Source organism: Zophobas morio, unplaced genomic scaffold (genome assembly GCF_036711695.1).
Source record: "Zophobas morio isolate AGI-343-1 ecotype UQ-CSIRO unplaced genomic scaffold, CSIRO_AGI_Zmor_V1 ptg000018l, whole genome shotgun sequence".
NCBI classification, from domain to species: Eukaryota; Metazoa; Arthropoda; class Insecta; order Coleoptera; family Tenebrionidae; genus Zophobas; species Zophobas morio.
Window position 1 is genome coordinate 569278 of NW_026972123.1, and position 19061 is coordinate 588338.

General features: G+C 30.5%; 2 protein-coding genes across 3 annotated transcripts in view; both read left to right on the forward strand.

The window, feature by feature from the left end:
• The window catches only part of Ziz (Zizimin), a 143217-nt gene extending 133254 nt beyond the window's left edge, over positions 1-9963 (forward strand). For both annotated transcript variants that reach the window (XM_064058568.1, XM_064058569.1), the window contains 3 exons: positions 8371-8581; positions 8635-8926; positions 8978-9963. In XM_064058568.1, coding sequence (XP_063914638.1) covers positions 8371-8581; positions 8635-8926; positions 8978-9212 — 738 coding nt within the window. In that variant the 3' untranslated portion in view covers positions 9213-9963. The remainder of the gene's footprint in view (positions 1-8370; positions 8582-8634; positions 8927-8977) is intronic.
• Positions 9964-17425: 7462 nt separating this feature from the next.
• On the forward strand, positions 17426-18495 carry LOC135130875 (protein CWC15 homolog). The gene is made up of 2 exons (XM_064058324.1): positions 17426-17640; positions 17689-18495. Exons 1-2 carry the CDS (start codon positions 17510-17512, stop codon positions 18206-18208), a joined length of 651 nt encoding a protein of 216 aa, XP_063914394.1. The 5' UTR covers positions 17426-17509; the 3' UTR covers positions 18209-18495.
• The last annotated feature ends 566 nt before the right edge of the window (positions 18496-19061 follow it).

The following is a 19061-nucleotide window of genomic DNA, read 5'->3' on the forward strand; positions in this document are numbered from 1 at the left end:
TAAAAAATCGACAATTTTTAAATTGAAAAATCCAAATATAGAAAAAAAATGAAAAATTATAGGAACGGAAAACTGAAAACATCAAAATTGAAAAAAACAAAATTTTACAATTGAAACAATAAAAAATCAAATTGAAAAATTCAAAAGTTGAAAAATTTAAAAATCATGAAACTGAAACATCTAAATTTGAAAAAATTTAAAATTTGAAAGTTGAAAAGTCCAAAAATTGTAAAATTTTACGTTGAAAGAGAGAAAAATGATAAAATCCGAACATTGAAAAACCCAAAAATTATAAAATTAAGAACCAAAAACTCGAGAAATTGCAAATTGAAAAATTAAAATCTAAAAATAGAAAAATTCGAAAATTGGAAAATTGAAAGTTCATAAAATTGAAGAAATGAAAAATTAAAAAATTTGAAAGTTGAAAAATCGAAAATTGGAAACCAAAAAATTAAAGAAATGAAAAACTAAACGGTCAAAAAATGAAAAAATCGAAATATTGCAAAAACCAAAAGTTGAAAAAAAAATGAAAAATTGAAGGAACAGAAAACTGAAAACATTAAAATTGAAAAAGACAAAATTTTACAATTGAAACAATAAAAAATCGAATAATTGAAAAATTAAAAATTGAATACACTACAAAGAAATCGAAAAATTACAAAATCTAAAAATTGAAAAAATTAAAAATTAAAATATTTAAAAGTTGAAAAGTCCAAAAATTGTGAAATTTCACATCGAAAGAGAAACATTATAAAATCCGAACATCGTAATCGTGGTAAACCTTAAGCAAAATCTGTTCTTTATCTCCCTCCCAAAAAAAAAAAATTGATGACGTCATTTCAAAATTTTGCCGAATTTGGAAATTTTCGATATTACAATTTTTCGTTTTTACATTTTCATAATTTTTCGTTTTCGTTTCTTCAATGTCTCAAGTTCTTCCTTTATAATTTTTCAATTTTTCGATTTTACAATGTTTCGATATCACAATTTTTCATGTTTTCATTTTCTTAGTTGTTTAACTTTTTCGATTTTTCAGTGATTCGGATTTATAATTTTTGTTTTTCCAACCTTAATTTTGTTCAATTTTTTCATTTTTCAAGTGTTTAATTCTCAACATCCAAATTTTTCAGTTTTCCGTTTCTTGAATTTTTCGATTTCAGTTTCTTATTTTTTGATCTTTCGATTTTTCAGTTTCTTAGTTTTTAATCTTTCGATTTTCCAGTTTTTAAATTTTTAGGTTTTTCAATTTTTGGATTTCACAATATATCGTCCCGATTTTGCATTTTTCGAATTTTTAGTTTCCCAATTTTTAATTTTTCGTTTCTCCAAATTTTCAAGTTCTTTATTTCCAATTTTCAGATTTTTCAGTGTTCATTTTATAGTGTTTCGTTTTTTTTTTTCATTTTTGTTTTTTGAATTTTACAATTTTTCCACTTTTTTAATTCGAAAACTTGAAAAACCGAAAAAATAAAAAATTTGGAAGTTGAAAAAGAGGAAATCGTATAATTGCAAATCGAAGAGCTCAAGAAAGATAAGATTGAAACACTGAAAAGCTAAAAATCGAGAAACTTAAAAATTGAAAAAAAAAAACACTAAATCGAAAAATTACAAAGAAGAAAAAACGAATCAAATCGAAAAATTGGAAAACCCAAAGTCGGCAAAATTGTATCATTGAAAATACGAACAACTGAAAAATTAATATGGAGAAATTGAAAAATTAAAAATCGATAAGTAAAAAAATCCTATAACCGGAAAAATTTTTAAATCTTAAAGTGAAAAATTTTAATAGCAAAAGTGAAAAATCGAGAAGCTAAAAAATGTAAAATTGAGAAAACAAAAAATTAAAAAATCTAAAATTGGAAAATTGCATACTGAAAAAGAGAAAAAATGTACTAAAATCAGAAAAATCGAAAAATTGAAAAAATAAGGAAAATAAAAAACTGAACGAAAAATTGCAAATCGAAAATTTGAAGAAGAGGAAAATTTTAAAAAGTGATATCGGAAAAACCTTAATTTACAAAATTTGGAATTTTGAAAAATCGAATAAATGAAAAAATTTTAAAATCCAATATTAACTGAAAAACGAAAAAACTGCAAAATCGTAAAATTGAAAATTTTAAATATTTTAATAATAATAATTAATATTACATATTTAAAATGAAAAGAAGAAAAATGGAAAATCTAAAAGTAGAAATATCGAAAAATGGAAAACCGAAAAATTGCAAATCGAAAAATTATAAAATCATAGCACTGAAAACTGGTGAAATTGCAAATCCAAAAATTACAAAATCTAAAAACTGAAACATCCAAAAGTTGGAAAATTGAAAGCTGGAAAATTTTAAAATGAAAACTCAATGGGTGCAAACCGTAAAATTGAAGAAACAAAAAAAATTAAAATTTGAAGATACGCAAATCGGAAACTTGAAAAATGAAAAATCAAAAAATGGAGTAAATGGAAAAATTTTAAAATCTAGTTATTAAAAAAAAAAACCGAAAAAGTCTAAAATCGTAAAATTCCAAAAGTGAAATATTTTAATAACAATGATTATTTTTACATATTTAAAATGAAAAGAAGAAAAATTGCAAATCAAGAATTGACGAAACTAAAAATTAAAAAAATCGAAAATTGAAAACCGAAAAATTGAAGAAATGGAAAACTAAAGGATCAAAAAATTTAAAAATCGACAATTTTTTAAATTGAAAAATTGCAAAGTCCAAATACAGAAAAAAAATGGAAAATTGAAGGAACGGAAAACTGAAAACATCAAAATTGAAAAAAACAAAATTTTACAATTGAAACAATAAGAAATCGAATAATTGAAAAATTAAAAACTGAAAACACTACAAAGAAATCGAAGAATTACAAAATCTAAAAATTGAAAATTTCACAAGTTGAAAATTTGAACAATCATGAAACTGAAACATCTAAATTTGAAAAAATGTAAAATTTGAAAGTTGAAAAGTCCAAAAATTGTAAAATTTCACATTGAAAGAGAAAAATGATAAAATCCGAACATCGTAATCGTGGTAGACCTTAAGCAAAATCTGTTCTTTATCTCCCCCCCCAAAATTGGCGTCATTTCAAAATTTTGCCGAATTTTGCAAATTTTCGATATTACAATTTTTCGTTTTTACATTTTCATAATTTTTCGTTTTCGTTTTTCAATGTCTCAAGTTCTTACTTTATAATTTTTCAATTTTTCGATTTTACAATTTTTTGATATCACAATTTTTCGTGTTTTCATTTTCTTAGTTGTTTAACTTTTTCGATTTTTCATTGTTTCGGATTTATAATTTTTGTTTTTCCAACCTTAATTTTGTTCAATTTTTTCATTTTTCACTTGTTTAATTCTCAACATCTAAATTTTTCAGTTTTCCGTTTCTTGAATTTTTCGATTTCAATTTCTTATTTCTTGATCTTTCGATTTTTCAGTTTCTTAGTTTTTAATCTTTCGATTTTCCAGTTTTTAAATTTTTAGGTTTTTCAATTTTTGGATTTCACAATATATCGTTTCGATTTTGCATTTTTCGAATTTTTAGTTTCCCAATTTTTAATTTCTCGTTTCTTCAAATTTTCAAGTTCTTTATTTCCAATTTTCAGATTTTTCAGTGTTCATTTTATAGTTTTTCTTTTTTTTTTTCATTTTTGTTTTTTGAATTTTACAATTTTTCCACTTTTTTAATTCGAAAAGTTGAAAAACCGAAAAAATAAACAATTTGGAAGTTGAAAAAGAGGAAATCGTATAATTGCAAATCGAAGAGCTCAAGAAAGATAAGATTGAAACACTGAAAAGCTAAAAATCGAGAAACTTAAAAATTGAAAAAAAAAAACAATAAATCGAAAAATTACAAAGAAGAAAAAACGAATCAAATCGAAAAATTGGAAAACCCAAAGTCGTCAAAATTGTATAATTGAAAATTCGAACAACTGAAACATTAATATGGAGAAATTGAAAAATTAAAAATCGATAAGTAAAAAAAATCCTATAACCGGAAAAATTTTTAAATCTTGAAGTGAAAAATTTTAATAGCAAAAGTGAAAAATCGAGAAGCTAAAAAATGTAAAATTGAGAAAACAAAAAATTAAAAAATCTAAAATTGGAAAATTGCATATTGAAAAAGAGAAAAATTGTAATAAAATCAGAAAAATCGAAAAATTGAAAAAATAAGGAAAATAAAAAACTGAACGAAAAATTGCAAATCGAAAATTTGAAGAAGAGGAAAATTTTAAAAAGTGATATCGAAAAAACCATAATTTACAAAATTTGGAATTTTCAAAAATCGAATAAATGAAAAAATTTTAAAATCCAATATTAATTGAAAAACGAAAAAACTCCAAAATCGTAAAATTGAAAATGTTAAATATTTTAATAATAATAATTAATGTTACATATTTAAAATGAAAAGAAGAAAAATGGAAAATCTAAAAGTTGAAATATCGAAAAATGGAAAACCGAAAAATTGCAAATCGAAAAATTATAGAATCATAGCATTGAAAATTCGTGAAATTGCAAATCCAAAAATTACAAAATCTAAAAATTGAAACATCCAAAAGTTGGAAAATTGAAAGCTGGAAAATTTTAAAATGAAAACTCAAAGAGTGCAAATCGTAAAATTGAAGAAACAAAAAAAAAATAAAATTTGAAGATATGCAAATCGGAAACTTGAAAAATGAAAAATAAAAAAATGGAGTAAATGGAAAAATTTTAAAATCTAGTTATTAAAAAAAAACGGAAAAAGTCTAAAATCGTAAAATTTCAAAAGTGAAATATTTTAATAACAATGATTATTTTTACATATTTAAAATGAAAAGAAGAAAAATTGCAAATCAAGAATTGAAGAAACTAAAAATTAAAAAATCCGAAAGTTGAAAAATCGAAAATTGAAAACCGAAAAATTGAAGAAATGGAAAACTAAAAAATTCAAATATAGAAAAAAAATGAAAAATTATAGGAACGGAAAACTGAAAACATCAAAATTGAAAAAAACAAAATTTTACAATTGAAACAATAAAAAATCGAATAATTGAAAAATTAAAAACTGAAAACACTGCAAAGAAATCTTAGAATTACAAAATCTAAAAATTGAAAAATTCAAAAGTTGAAAATTTGAACAATCATGAAACTGAAACATCTAAATTTGAAAAAATTTAAAATTTGAAAGTTGAAAAGTCCAAAAATTGTAAAATTTCACGTTGAAAAAGAGAAAAATGATAAAATCCGAACATTGAAAAACCCAAAAATTATAAAATTAAGAACTAAAAACTCGAAAAATTGCAAATTGAAAAATTAAAATCTAAAAATAGAAAAATTCGAGAATTGGAAAATTGAAAATTCATAAAATTGAAGAAATGAAAAATTAAAAAATTTGAAAGTTGAAAAATCGAAAATTGAAAACCAAAAAATTGAAGAAATGAAAAACTAAACGGTCAAAAAATGAAAAAATTGAAATATTGCAAAAACCAAATGTTTAAAAAAAATGTAAAATTCATGGAACGGAAAACTGAAAACATTAAATTTGAAAGACATAAAATTTTACAATTGAAACAATAAAAAATCGAATTTTTGAAAAATTAAAAATTGAATACACTTCAAAGAAATCGAAAAATTACAAAATCTAAAAATTGAAAAAATTAAAAATTAAAATATTTCAAAGTTGAAAAGTCCAAAAATTGTAAAATTTCACATTGAAAGAGAAAAATTATAAAATCCGAACATCGTAATCGTGGTAAACCTTAAGCAAAATCTGTTCTTTATCGCCCTCCCAAAAAAAAAAATTGATGACGTCATTTCAAAATTTTGCCGAATTTTGCAAATTTTCGATATTACAATTTTTCGTGTTTACATTTTCATAATTTTTCGTTTTCGTTTCTTCAATGTCTCAAGTTCTTACTTTATAATTTTTCAATTTTTCGATTTTACAATTTTTTGATATCACAATTTTTCGTGTTTTCATTTTCTTAGTTGTTTAACTTTTTCGATGTTTCAGTGTTTCGGATTTATAATTTTTGTGTTTCCAACCTTAATTTTTTTCAATTTTTTCATTTTTCAATTGTTTAATTCTCAGCTTCCAAATTTTTCAGTTTTCCGTTTCTTGAATTTTTCGATTTCAGTTTCTTATTTTTTGATCTTTCGATTTTTCAGTTTCTTAGTTTTTAATCTTTCGATTTTCCAGTTTTTAAATTTTTTGGTTTTTCAATTTTTGGATTTCACAATATGTCGTTTCGATTTTGCATTTTTCGAATTTTTAGTTTCCCAATTTTTAATTTTTCGTTTCTTCAAATTTTCAAGTTCTTTATTTCCAATTTTCAGATTTTTTAGTGTTCATTTTATAGTTTTTCGTTTTTTTTTCATTTTTGCTTTTTGAATTTTACAATTTTTCCACTTTTTAATTCGAAAAGTTGAAAAACCCAAAAAATAAAGAATTGCAAAGTTGAAAAAGAGGAAATCGTATAATTGCAAATCGAAGAGCTCAAGAAAGATAAGATTGAAACACTTAAAAGCTAAAAATCGAAAAACCCAAAGTCGTCAAAATTGTATCATTGAAAATTCGAACAACTGAAAAATTAATATGGAGAAAATGAAAAATTAAAAATCGATAAGTAAAAAATCCTATAACCGGAAAAATTTTTAAATCTTAAAATGAAAAATTTTAATAGCAAAACTGAAAAATCGAGAAGCTAAAAAGTGTAAAATTGAGAAAACAAAAAATTAAAAAATCTAAAATTGGAAAATTGCATATTGAAAAAGAGAAAAATTGTAATAAAATCAGAAAAATCGAAAAATTGAAAAAATAAGGAAAATAAAAAACTGAACGAAAAATTGCAAATCGAAAATTTGAAGAAGAGGAAAATTTTAAAAAGTGATATCGGAAAAACCTTAATTTACAAAATTTGGAATTTTGAAAAATCGAATAAATGAAAAAATTTTAAAATCCAATATTAATTGAAAAACGAAAAAACTCCAAAATCGTAAAATTGAAAATGTTAAATATTTTATTATTAAAATAATTAATTAATGTTACATATTTAAAATGAAAAGAAGAAAAATGGAAAATCTAAAAGTTGAAATATGGAAAAATTGCAAATCGAAAAATTATAAAATCATAGCATTGAAAACTCGTGAAATTGCAAATCCAAAAATTACAAAATCTAAAAATTGAAACATCCAAAAGTTGGAAAATTGAAAGCTGGAAAATTTTAAATTGAAAATTCAAAGAGTGCAAATCGTAAAATTGAAGAAACAAAAAAAAATTAAAATTTGAAGATATGCAAATCGGAAACTTGAAAAATCAAAAAATGGGGTAAATGGAAAAATTTTAAAATCTAGTTATTAAAAAAAAAACGGAAAACGTCTAAAATCGTAAAATTCCAAAAGTGAAATATTTTAATAGCAATGATTATTTTTACATTTTTAAAATGAAAAGAAGAAAAATTGCAAATCAAGAATTGAAGAAATGGAAAACGAAAGGATCAAAAAATTAAAAATCGACAATTTTTAAATTGAAAAATTGTAAAATCCAAATATAGAAAAAAAAAGAAAAATTATAGGAACGGAAAACTGAAAACATCAAAATTAAAAAAAACAAAATTTTACAATTGAAACAATAAAAAATCGAATAATTGAAAAATTAAAAACTGAAAGCACTACAAAGAAATCGAAGAATTACAAAATCTAAAAATTGAAAAATTCAAAAGTTGAAAATTTGAAAAATCATAAAATTGAAACATCTAAATTTGAAAAAATTTAAAATTTGAAAGTTGAAAAGTCCAAAAATTATAAAATTAAGAACTAAAAACTCGAGAAATTGCAAATTGAAAAATTAAAATCTAAAAATAGAAAAATTCGAAAATTGGAAAATTGAAAATTCATAAAATTGAAGAAATGAAAAATAAAAAAATTTGAAAGTTGAAAAATCGAAAATTGAATACTAAAAAATTGAATAAATGAAAAACTAAATGGCCAAAAAATGAAAAAATAGAGAATTTTTAAATCGAAAAATTGCAAAATCCAAATAAAAAAATGAAAAATTGAAGAAACGGAGAAAACTGAAGACGTTAAAATTGAAAAATTAAAAATTGAAAAACTCAAAAGTTGCAAAGCTGAAAAATCTAAAATTGAAAAAATTAAAAATGAAAACTACAAAAAATAAAAAACCGAAACGGAAAATTGCCGATCGAAAATTTTAAGAAATGAAAAATTGAAGAATCTAAAAATTGCAAAATTGAAAATCGGAAAAATGAAAGTCGAACATATGAAAAGGTTTTAACATAATTGAAAAAGAGAAATATTTTAAAAATTATCATTACATAGTTAAAATGAAAACAAGAAAATTATAAATAACCTTCGACCTTTTTTTTTACCCCTCCAGGTGACCCAGAGCGAGCTCGACCCCAAACTAGCCTACATCCAAGTGACCCACGTGACCCCGTACCTCGAGAAGACCGAGCTCGAGGACCGCCAAACCGACTTCGAGCAGAACCACGACATCGACACCTTCATGTTCGAGACGCCCTTCACCAAGGACGGCAAGGCCCGGGGAAACCCCGAGGAGCAGTGGAAGCGGCGGACCATCCTCAAAAGTACCAATCATTACTTCTTCAAAACGACTCAACTCTATTGACTGTAATTTCAGCCGAGTACTCTTTCCCCTACGTCAAGAAGCGCATAAAAGTCCAGTCGAGACGCACCACCGAGCTCAGCCCCATCGAGGTGGCCATCCACGAGATGCACGTGCGGGTCCAGGAGCTCGAGGACGTCGTCTTCATGGAGCCCACCGACGCCAAGAAGCTGCAGTTGTTGTTGCAGGGGAGCGTCTGCGTCCAGGTGAACGCCGGGCCTTTGGCGTACGCGTCGGTGTTCCTGGATCCGGCCCTGTGCAATATGTATCCCGAGGATAAGGTGGAGGAGTTGAAGGATATTTTTCGGTGAGTATTTTTTTGATTTCGTCGGTTGGTTTTTATTTTTGGGGTTTGTAGGGAGTTTTTGAAGATCTGCTACTCGGCGCTCCAGGTCAACGGGAAATTGATATCCCAGGACCAGCTGGAGTACCAGGAGGTCCTGCGCCAGAACTACAAAAAGTTGTGTACGTCGTTGTCGAGTCTGTTCGGCGAATCTTTGTGGCCCCACGACGAAACCGGAAGTTTCAAGAGGAACAGCATGGCGTTGTTCAGTGCGATAAGCGGGGCTTCGCAGAATTCGAGTACGGCATGAAGTTGCGTTGTTCGAGTCCTGAGACGGGACGACTGTGAATATATTTCTTCTGTTCTGTTTTTCTATGTAATTTATGAATTTACACAGATTAACTAATTCGTAATGAATGTTGTTGTGTCATTAATATCGACTTGTGTCACGTCTGGCGCACTCCGAGTCCGAGCATAGTACACAAAATTTGATTGATTTTTCTAAAGAGATGAAAATTTAGGAGCAGATTAGTCTTTATACGTGTTTTATACTTTTATAAAAGTTCGAAAGACTGACAAGCTCAATTTTGCCCCAGAGTCCTCAATTTTCTCGTTAGGAAATGTCATAGTTGAATCTAACTCTAAAATCTCGTTGTTCTTTTCAAGTTTTCGATGTCTCTTAGTGTTCTTTTGTGTGTGGGCTGTGAAATTAACAAGATGTGAGAATTATCCCGACTTAGTCAGAGCTAGTTATGAGAATGACAAACGTTGTATTCCAGTCAATTGCCAAAAATGCATTTGGAGCGGTGGCCCGGGTCGAGGGCGCCGCGCTTTACAAAATATGTGGAATTTAAGAAATTTATTTATTGGGTGCAAACCTGCCGACAAGCTTGCGTTTTAGCGTATCATTTCAGTTATTGTACCTCATTGTGGCAACGCTAATTTTATTTCCATATTCGAGACACGATTTATATTTTTTTATGATTTTACTCTCATAGTCTAATTCTTAAAATTATTGTTGTATTAGATGATTATTATTGCAATACATAATTGATTAGTTACGACGAGTTTTATTTCCTATTTACCTACTATCGAATGAAATTGAATCTAGTTTTAGACAACTTTTTTAAAAGTTTTAATTTTGACATTTTCGAAACTTAACTAAACACATTTTCTGGTAGATTTCGGGCTCTAGAACTCACTTCTGGCCTCGAATCTTTGATAACTGTAACCGTTTTTCCGGAATCGACCGTAGAAATATCGAAATTTTTAGAAATTCTCAAAAATTCGCATTTCGTATCGATTCTTTCGAAAATCTTGCTCCGTGACCATCGACACCCTATATTTTTGTAATCAGCGTGTCGAGATCTACGTTCATGAATTTTTTCAGAATTTTTAGACGACTTTTTTAAAACTGAAATTTTTCCAATGGTCCCCCCTGCTTCAAATTTCGGCCAATTTTTGACATTTTCGAAACTTAACTAAACCCATTTTCTGGTAGATTTCGAGCTCTAGAACTCACTTCCGGCCTCGATTCTTTGATAACTGCAACCGTTTTTCCGGGATCACCCGTTGAAATATCGAAATTTTAAGAAATTCTCAAAAATTCGCATTTCGTATCGTTTCTTTCGAAAATGTTGCTCCGTGACCATCAACATGCTATATTTTTGGAATCAGCGTGTCGAGATCTACGTACCTGAATTTTTTCAGAATTTTTAGACAACTTTTTTAAAAGTAATTTTTCCAATGGTCCCCCCCTTCAAATTTCGGCCGAATTTTGACATTTTCAAAACTTTACTAAATACATTTTCTGGAAGATTTCGAGCTCTAGAACTCACTTCTGGCCTCGATTCTTTGATAACTGTAACCGTTTTTCCGGAATCGACCGTAGAAATATCGAAATTTTTAGAAATTCTGAAAAATTCGCATTTCGTACCGATTCTTTCGAAAATGTTGCTCCGTGACCATCGACGTGCTATATTTTTGGAATCAGCGTGTCGAGATCTACGTCCCTGAATTTTTTCAGAATTTTTAAACGACTTTTTTAAAAGTGAAAATTTTCCAATGATTCCCCCTTCTTCAAATTTCGCCGAAATTTTGACATTTTCAAAACCTAACTGAGTAAATTTTCTTGTAGATTTTGAGCTCTAGAACTCACTTCCGGCCTCGATTCTTTGATAGCTGCAACCGTTTTTCCGAAATCGTCCGTTGAAATATCGAAATTTTTAGAAATTCTCAGAAATTCGCATTTCGTATCGATTCTTTCGAAAATGTTGCTCCGTGACCATCAACACCCTATATTTTTGTAATCAGCGTGTCGAGATCTACTGAATTTTTTCACAATTTTTAGACGACTTTTTTAAAACTGAAATTTTTCCAATTCAAATTTCGGCCAATTTTTGACATTTTCGAAACTTAACTGAATACATTTTCTAGTAGATTTCGAGCTCTAGAACTCACTTCCGGCCTCGATTCTTTGATAACTGCAACCGTTTCTCCGGAATCATCCGTTGAAATATCGAAATTTTTAGAAATTCTCAAAAATTCGCATTTCGTATCGATTCTTTCGAAAATGTTGCTCCATGACCATCAACATGCTATATTTTTGTAATAAGCGTGTCGAGATCTACGTCCCTGATTTTTTTCAGAATTTTTAGACGACTTTTTTAAAAGTGAAATTTTTCCAATGGTCCCCCCTTCTTCAAATTTCGGCCAAATTTTGACATTTTCGAAACTTAACTGAATACATTTTCTGGTAGATTTCGAGCTCTAGAACTCACTTCCAGCCTCGATTCTTTGATAACTGTAACCGTTTTTCCGGAATCGTCCGTTGAAATATCAAAATTTTTAGAAATTCTCAAAAATTCGGATTTCGTATAGATTCTTTCGAAAATGTTGCTCCGTGACCATCAACACCCTATATTTTTGTAATCAGCGTGTCGAGATCTACTGAATTTTTTCAGAATTTTTAGACGACTTTTTTAAAACTGAATTTTTTCCAATTCAAATTTCGGCCAATTTTTGACATTTTCAAAACTTAACTGAATACATTTTCTAGTAGATTTCGAGCTCTAGAACTCACTTCCGGCCTCGATTCTCTGATAACTGCAACCGTTTTTCCGGAATCGTCCGTTGAAATATCGAAATTTTTAGAAATTCTCAAAAATTCGCATTTCGTATCGATTCTTTCGAAAATGTTGCTCCCTGACCATCCACACCCTATATTTTTGTAATCAGCGTGTCGAGATCTACGTCCCTGAATTTTTTCAGAATTTTTAGACGACTTTTTTAAAACTGAAATTTTTCCAATGGTCCCCCCTTCTTCAAATTTCGGCCAAATTTTGACATTTTCGAAACTTCACTGAATACATTTTCTGGTAGATTTCGAGCTCTAGAACTCACTTCCGGCCTCGATTCTTTGATAACTGTAACCGTTTTTCCGGAATCGTCCGTTGAAATATCGAAATTTTTAGAAATTCTCAAAAATTCGCATTTCGTATCGATTCTTTCTAAAATGTTGCTCCCTGACCATCCACACCCTATATTTTTGTAATCAGCATGTTGAGATCTACGTCCCTGAATTTTTTCAGAATTTTTAGACAACTTTTAAAAGTGAAATTTTTCCAATGGTCCCCCCTTCTTCAAATTTCGGCCAAATTTTGACATTTTCGAAACTTAACTGAACACATTTTCTGGTAGATTTCGAGCTCTAGAACTCAATTCCGGCCTCGTTTCTTTGAAATTGCAACCGTTTTTCCGGAATCGACCGTTAAAATATCGAATTTTTTAGAATTTCTCAAAAATTCGCATTTCGTACCGACTCTTTCGAAAATTTTGCTCCATGACCATCAACATGCTATATTTTTGTAATAAGCGTGTCGAGATCTACGTCCCTGATTTTTTTCAGAATTTTTAGACGACTTTTTTAAAACTGAAATTTTTCCAATGGTCCCCCCTTCTTCAAATTTCGGCCAAATTTTGACATTTTCGAAACTTAACTGAATACATTTTCTGGTAGATCTCGAGCTCTAGAACTCACTTCCGGCCTCGATTCTTTGATAACTGTAACCGTTTTTCCGGAATCGTCCGTTGAAATATCGAAATTTTTAGAAATTCTCAAAAATTCGCATTTCGTATCGATTCTTTCTAAAATGTTGCTCCCTGACCATCCACACCCTATATTTTTGTAATCAGCGTGTCGAGATCTACGTCCCTGAATTTTTTCAGAATTTTTAGACGACTTTTTTAAAACTGAAATTTTTCCAATGGTTCCCCCTTCTTCAAATTTCGGCCAAATTTTGACATTTCCGAAACTTAACTGAATACATTTTCTGGTAGATTTCGAGCTCTAGAACTCACTTCCGGCCTCGATTCTTTGATAACTGCAACCGTTTTTCCGAAATCGTCCGTTGAAATATCGAAATTTTTAGAAATTCTCAAAAATTCGCATTTCGTATCGATTCTTTCTAAAATGTTGCTCCCTGACCATCCACACCCTATATTTTTGTAATCAGCATGTTGAGATCTACGTCCCTGAATTTTTTCAGAATTTTTAGACAACTTTTAAAAGTGAAATTTTTCCAATGGTCCCCCCTTCTTCAAATTTCGGCCAAATTTTGACATTTTCGAAACTTAACTGAACACATTTTCTGGTAGATTTCGAGCTCTAGAACTCAATTCCGGCCTCGTTTCTTTGAAATTGCAACCGTTTTTCCGGAATCGACCGTTAAAATATCGAATTTTTTAGAATTTCTCAAAAATTCGCATTTCGTACCGACTCTTTCGAAAATTTTGCTCCATGACCATCAACATGCTATATTTTTGTAATAAGCGTGTCGAGATCTACGTCCCTGATTTTTTTCAGAATTTTTAGACGACTTTTTTAAAACTGAAATTTTTCCAATGGTCCCCCCTTCTTCAAATTTCGGCCAAATTTTGACATTTTCGAAACTTAACTGAATACATTTTCTGGTAGATCTCGAGCTCTAGAACTCACTTCCAGCCTCGATTGTTTGATAACTGTAACCGTTTTTCCGGAATCGTCCGTTGAAATATCGAAATTTTTAGAAATTCTCAAAAATTCGCATTTCGTATCGATTCTTTCTAAAATGTTGCTCCCTGACCATCCACACCCTATATTTTTGTAATCAGCGTGTCGAGATCTACGTCCCTGAATTTTTTCAGAATTTTTAGACGACTTTTTTAAAACTGAAATTTTTCCAATGGTTCCCCCTTCTTCAAATTTCGGCCAAATTTTGACATTTCCGAAACTTAACTGAATACATTTTCTGGTAGATTTCGAGCTCTAGAACTCACTTCCGGCCTCGATTCTTTGATAACTGCAACCGTTTTTCCGAAATCGTCCGTTGAAATATCGAAATTTTTAGAAATTCTCAAAAATTCGCATTTCGTATCGATTCTTTCTAAAATGTTGCTCCCTGACCATCCACACACTATATTTTTGTAATCAGCATGTTGAGATCTACGTCCCTGAATTTTTTCAGAATTTTTAGACAACTTTTAAAAGTGAAATTTTTCCAATGGTCCCCCCTTCTTCAAATTTCGGCCAAATTTTGACATTTTCGAAACTTAACTGAACACATTTTCTGGTAGATTTCGAGCTCTAGAACTCAATTCCGGCCTCGTTTCTTTGAAATTGCAACCGTTTTTCCGGAATCGACCGTTAAAATATCGAATTTTTTAGAATTTCTCAAAAATTCGCATTTCGTACCGACTCTTTCGAAAATTTTGCTCCATGACCATCAACATGCTATATTTTTGTAATAAGCGTGTCGAGATCTACGTCCCTGATTTTTTTCAGAATTTTTAGACGACTTTTTTAAAACTGAAATTTTTCCAATGGTCCCCCCTTCTTCAAATTTCGGCCAAATTTTGACATTTTCGAAACTTAACTGAATACATTTTCTGGTAGATCTCGAGCTCTAGAACTCACTTCCAGCCTCGATTGTTTGATAACTGTAACCGTTTTTCCGGAATCGTCCGTTGAAATATCGAAATTTTTAGAAATTCTCAAAAATTCGCATTTCGTATCGATTCTTTCTAAAATGTTGCTCCCTGACCATCCACACCCTATATTTTTGTAATCAGCGTGTCGAGATCTACGTCCCTGAATTTTTTCAGAATTTTTAGACGACTTTTAAAACTGAAATTTTTCCCCTTCTTCAAATTTTGACATTTTCGAAACTTAATTAAATACATTTTGTGGTAGATGTCGGGCTCAAGAACTCACTTCCGACCTCAATTCTTTGATAACTGCAACCGTTTTTCCGGAATCGTCCGTTGAAATATCGAAATTTTTAGAAATTCTCAAAAATTCGCATTTCGTATTGATTCTTTCTAAAATGTTGCTCCCTGACCATCCACACCCTATATTTTTGTAATCAGCGTGTCGAGATCTAAGTCCCTGAATTTTTTCAGAATTTTTAGACGACTTTTTTAAAACTGAAATTTTTCCAATTCAAATTTCGGCCAATTTTTGACGTTTTCGAAACTTAACTAAATACATTTTCTGGTAGATTTCGAGCTCTAGAACTCACTTCCGGCCTCGCTTCTTTGATGACTGTAACCGTTTTTCCGGAATCGACCGTAGAAATATCGAAATTTTTAGAAATTCTCAAAATTTCGCATTTTTTCGTACCGATTCTTTCGAAAATGTTGCTCCGTGACATCGACACCCTATATTTTTGGAATCAGCGTGTCGAGATCTAAGTCCCTGAATTTTTTCAGAATGTTTTGACGACTTTTTTAAAAGTGAAATTTTTCCAATGGAATTTTGTTTCTGTTCAGTATAAGATGATTTAGTTCATTCAATTTGTCACTGAAAAAGAGACAGGGTGGGTGGGCGGGGCTATTTATGTTTTTTTTTATCGAGTGGGAGTGGAAACTAATAATGGAACAATGGAACAAAAATTAATAATAGTTTCTTTTTTTATTTACAAAATTTTTATAGAGAGCTATTTTGACAAAACTCTAAAAATTGCTTTTTTTCGATTAGAAATTTCCGAAGAAACGAAGGGGAAAATGACTTCTGATTCTCGAAATCTACAAGAAAATGTCTTCAGCTAATTTTCGGATATATGTATTTGAAAAATGGTCGAAAATGTCAAAAATGAGAAAATCAGTCTTATCTTATGAAACACTTCTTCATATTTCGGCCAATTTTTGAGATTTTCGAAACTTAACTAAACACATTTTCTGGTAGATTTCGAGCTTTAGAACTCACTTCTGGCCTCGATTCTTTGATAACTGCAACCGTTTTTCCGGAATCGACCGTTGAAATATCGAAATTTTTAGAAATTCTCAAAAATTCGCATTTCGTATCGATTCTTTCGAAAATGTTACTCCGTGAACATCGACACCCTATATTTTTGTATTCAGCGTGTCGAGACCTACGTTCCTGAATTTTTTCAGAATTTTTAGACAACTTTTTTAAAAAGTGAAATTTTTCCACACCTTCAAATTTCGGCCAAATTTTGACATTTTCGAAACTTTACTAAATACATTTTCTGGTAGATTTCGAGCTCTAGAACTCACTTCCGGCCTCGTTTCTTTGAAACTGCAACCGTTTTTCCGGAATCGACCGTTGAAATATCGAAATTTTTAGAAATTCTCAAAAATTCGCATTTCATACCGATTCTTTCGAAAATGTTGCTCCGTGACCATCGACACCCTATATTTTTAGAATCAGCGTGTCGAGATCCACGTCCCTGATTTTTTTCAGATTTTTTTTGACAACTTTTTTAAAAGAGAAATTTTTCCAGTGGTCCCCCCTTCTTCAAATTTCGCCAAATTTTGACATTTTCGAAACTTAACTAAACACATTTTCTGGTAGATTCGAGCTCTAGAACTCACTTCTGGCCTCGATTCTTTGATAACTGTAACCGTTTTTCCGGAATCGTCCGTTGAAATATCGAAATTTTTAGAAATTCTCAAAAATTCGCATTTCGTATCGATTCTTTCGAAAATGTTGCTCCGTGACAATCGACACCCTATATTTTTGTAATCAGCGTGTCGAGGTCTACGTCCCTGAATTTTTTCAGAATTTTTAGACAACTTTTTTAAAAGTGAAATTTTTCCAATTTTTCCTTCTTCAAATTTCGGCCAAATTTTGACATTTTCGAAACTTAACCGAAACTTAACTAAATACATTTTCTGGTAGATTTCGAGCTCTAGAACTCACTTCCGGCATCGTTTCTTCGATAACTCCAACAGTTTTTCCAGAATCGACTATTGAAAAATATTGACATGTTTTCAATACTTCTCCAAATGTCGATTGAACTTGTGAGGCGCCATCTATGGAACTGTATCCATCAGCTCTCTGAAAATATTCAAAAACTACAAAAAAATTACACAACCGAATTTTTATTGAATCAACAGATAGATATGTATGTTTTCAAGTAAAATCACAGTCGAACTAAGGTGGTGTATCCAGTAAAAGCCTGTAATTACACAAAAAATACTAGGGATTTTCCGTTTTACCCCGTATTCGAAGATTGACGCTCCTGCTCAAGCGTCAACAAACGTCAATAGCCCATCTGTCAAGAACAAGAAATTCTTCCAGAAATTATTAATTTCGTGTGAAACACCATGACCACAGCGGCCCGCCCCACGTTCGAGCCGGCCCGCGGCGGCCAGGGCCGTAACGAAAAAGACCTCAGCGCCATATCGCGCCAATACTCCAGCCGAGACCTCCCCGGACACACTAAACTCAAATACAGGTAAACATAACCTCACTCTCACCTTCCTTCTCTAACATAACTTTCCAGAGAGCACGGCCAAGGCACAGTCGAAGAGGTCCGCTCGCGCGACTTCCGCAAAGAGCTCGAGGACCGCGAGCGCGCGGCCAAAGGCTCCCGAAGCGCGCGTCCGTCGGATCACAAGAGGCTGAAATTGGACCAAGTGCCCACTGCCAGTTTGGACGCCGACGACCCGTTGGACGAGGAGGATTCGGACAGCAGCGACAGCGAGGACGACATGGAGTCGCTGTTGGCCGAGCTGAGTAAGATCAAGAAGGAGAGGGCGATGGAGCAAGCGAAGAAGGAGATCGAGAGGAGGCAGGAGGAGGAGAGGATCAGGATGGAGAATATTCTGAGCGGGAATCCGCTGCTGACGCATTATTCGGCGGGGAGTGCGAAGACAGACCATAAGGTGAAGAGGCGGTGGGACGACGATGTGGTTTTTAAGAACTGCGCTAGGTCGGAGCCTGAGAAGAAGGTGAACGTGTTTATTAACGATTCTTTGAGGTCAGACTTTCATAAGAAGTTTATGGAGAAGTATGTTAAGTGATTTTTGTGGGTGGAGAGGGATTTTTTTATTAGTGTTATAAGTTTTGTACAATAATATTCATTTATTATAGTGTATTGTATTGATGATTTAATTAAAGTGAAAATGTTGTGTTCACTGAGTGGTTTTCGTGTTATTATTAATTTGTACAGTTTTTTGCCGTATTCATATTTTTTTTTTGTATAGAGCGCCAAGGTTTTGTTTAAACTAAAACCAATGGTGTTTGGATGAATCTTTCCACTCAATTATGTTACAACTTTCTTCCTGATTAATAAAATAATTTTGATGTTTTTGGTTTTTACTTCCTGAGCCTGATCTAAGGACTAAATGTCTGTCTGTCTGTCTGTGTGGATTTTTCTTAGACAGAAAATCTGCGAAACTACTAGACTGATAATTGTCAAATTTTGTATGTACCATCAGTTGGAAATTTACATAGTAAATTGTGGTGTACGAATTTATTGTTTTCACCCTAGACATCCAGATTTTTGGAAAAATTCTGTACTATGTATTTCGATTTTTAAGTTTCCCGATCTTTCGATTTTTCAATTTTTTAAAAGATCTTGATTTCTGATTTTTAGATATTTAGTTTTTGTCATTTTTGATTTTTCAACTATACAATTTTGCAATTTTTCCGTTTTTTTTTATTCGGAAAGTTGAGAAAACTAAAAATTGAGAAATTTAAATTCCAAAAAATTAATGAATCGAAAAATTGGAAAGTCGTAAAACTGTAACAATCAAAGATCAATGCATTGAAAAATAAAAAAATTAAAAACTGAGATGAAACAGTTTGAAAATTCAATAATTGAAAAATGGAAAAATTCTAAAATCGTATAATTGAAAAAGTCAAAATATTGTA

Coding starts and splice junctions, on each gene's coding strand:
- LOC135130875 (XM_064058324.1), top strand. CDS start 17,510: ATGACCACAGCGGCCCGCCCCACGTTCGAGCCGGCCCGCGGCGGCCAG. Junction 17,641..17,688: donor CACACTAAACTCAAATACAG/GTAAACATAACC, acceptor ATAACTTTCCAG/AGAGCACGGCCAAGGCACAG.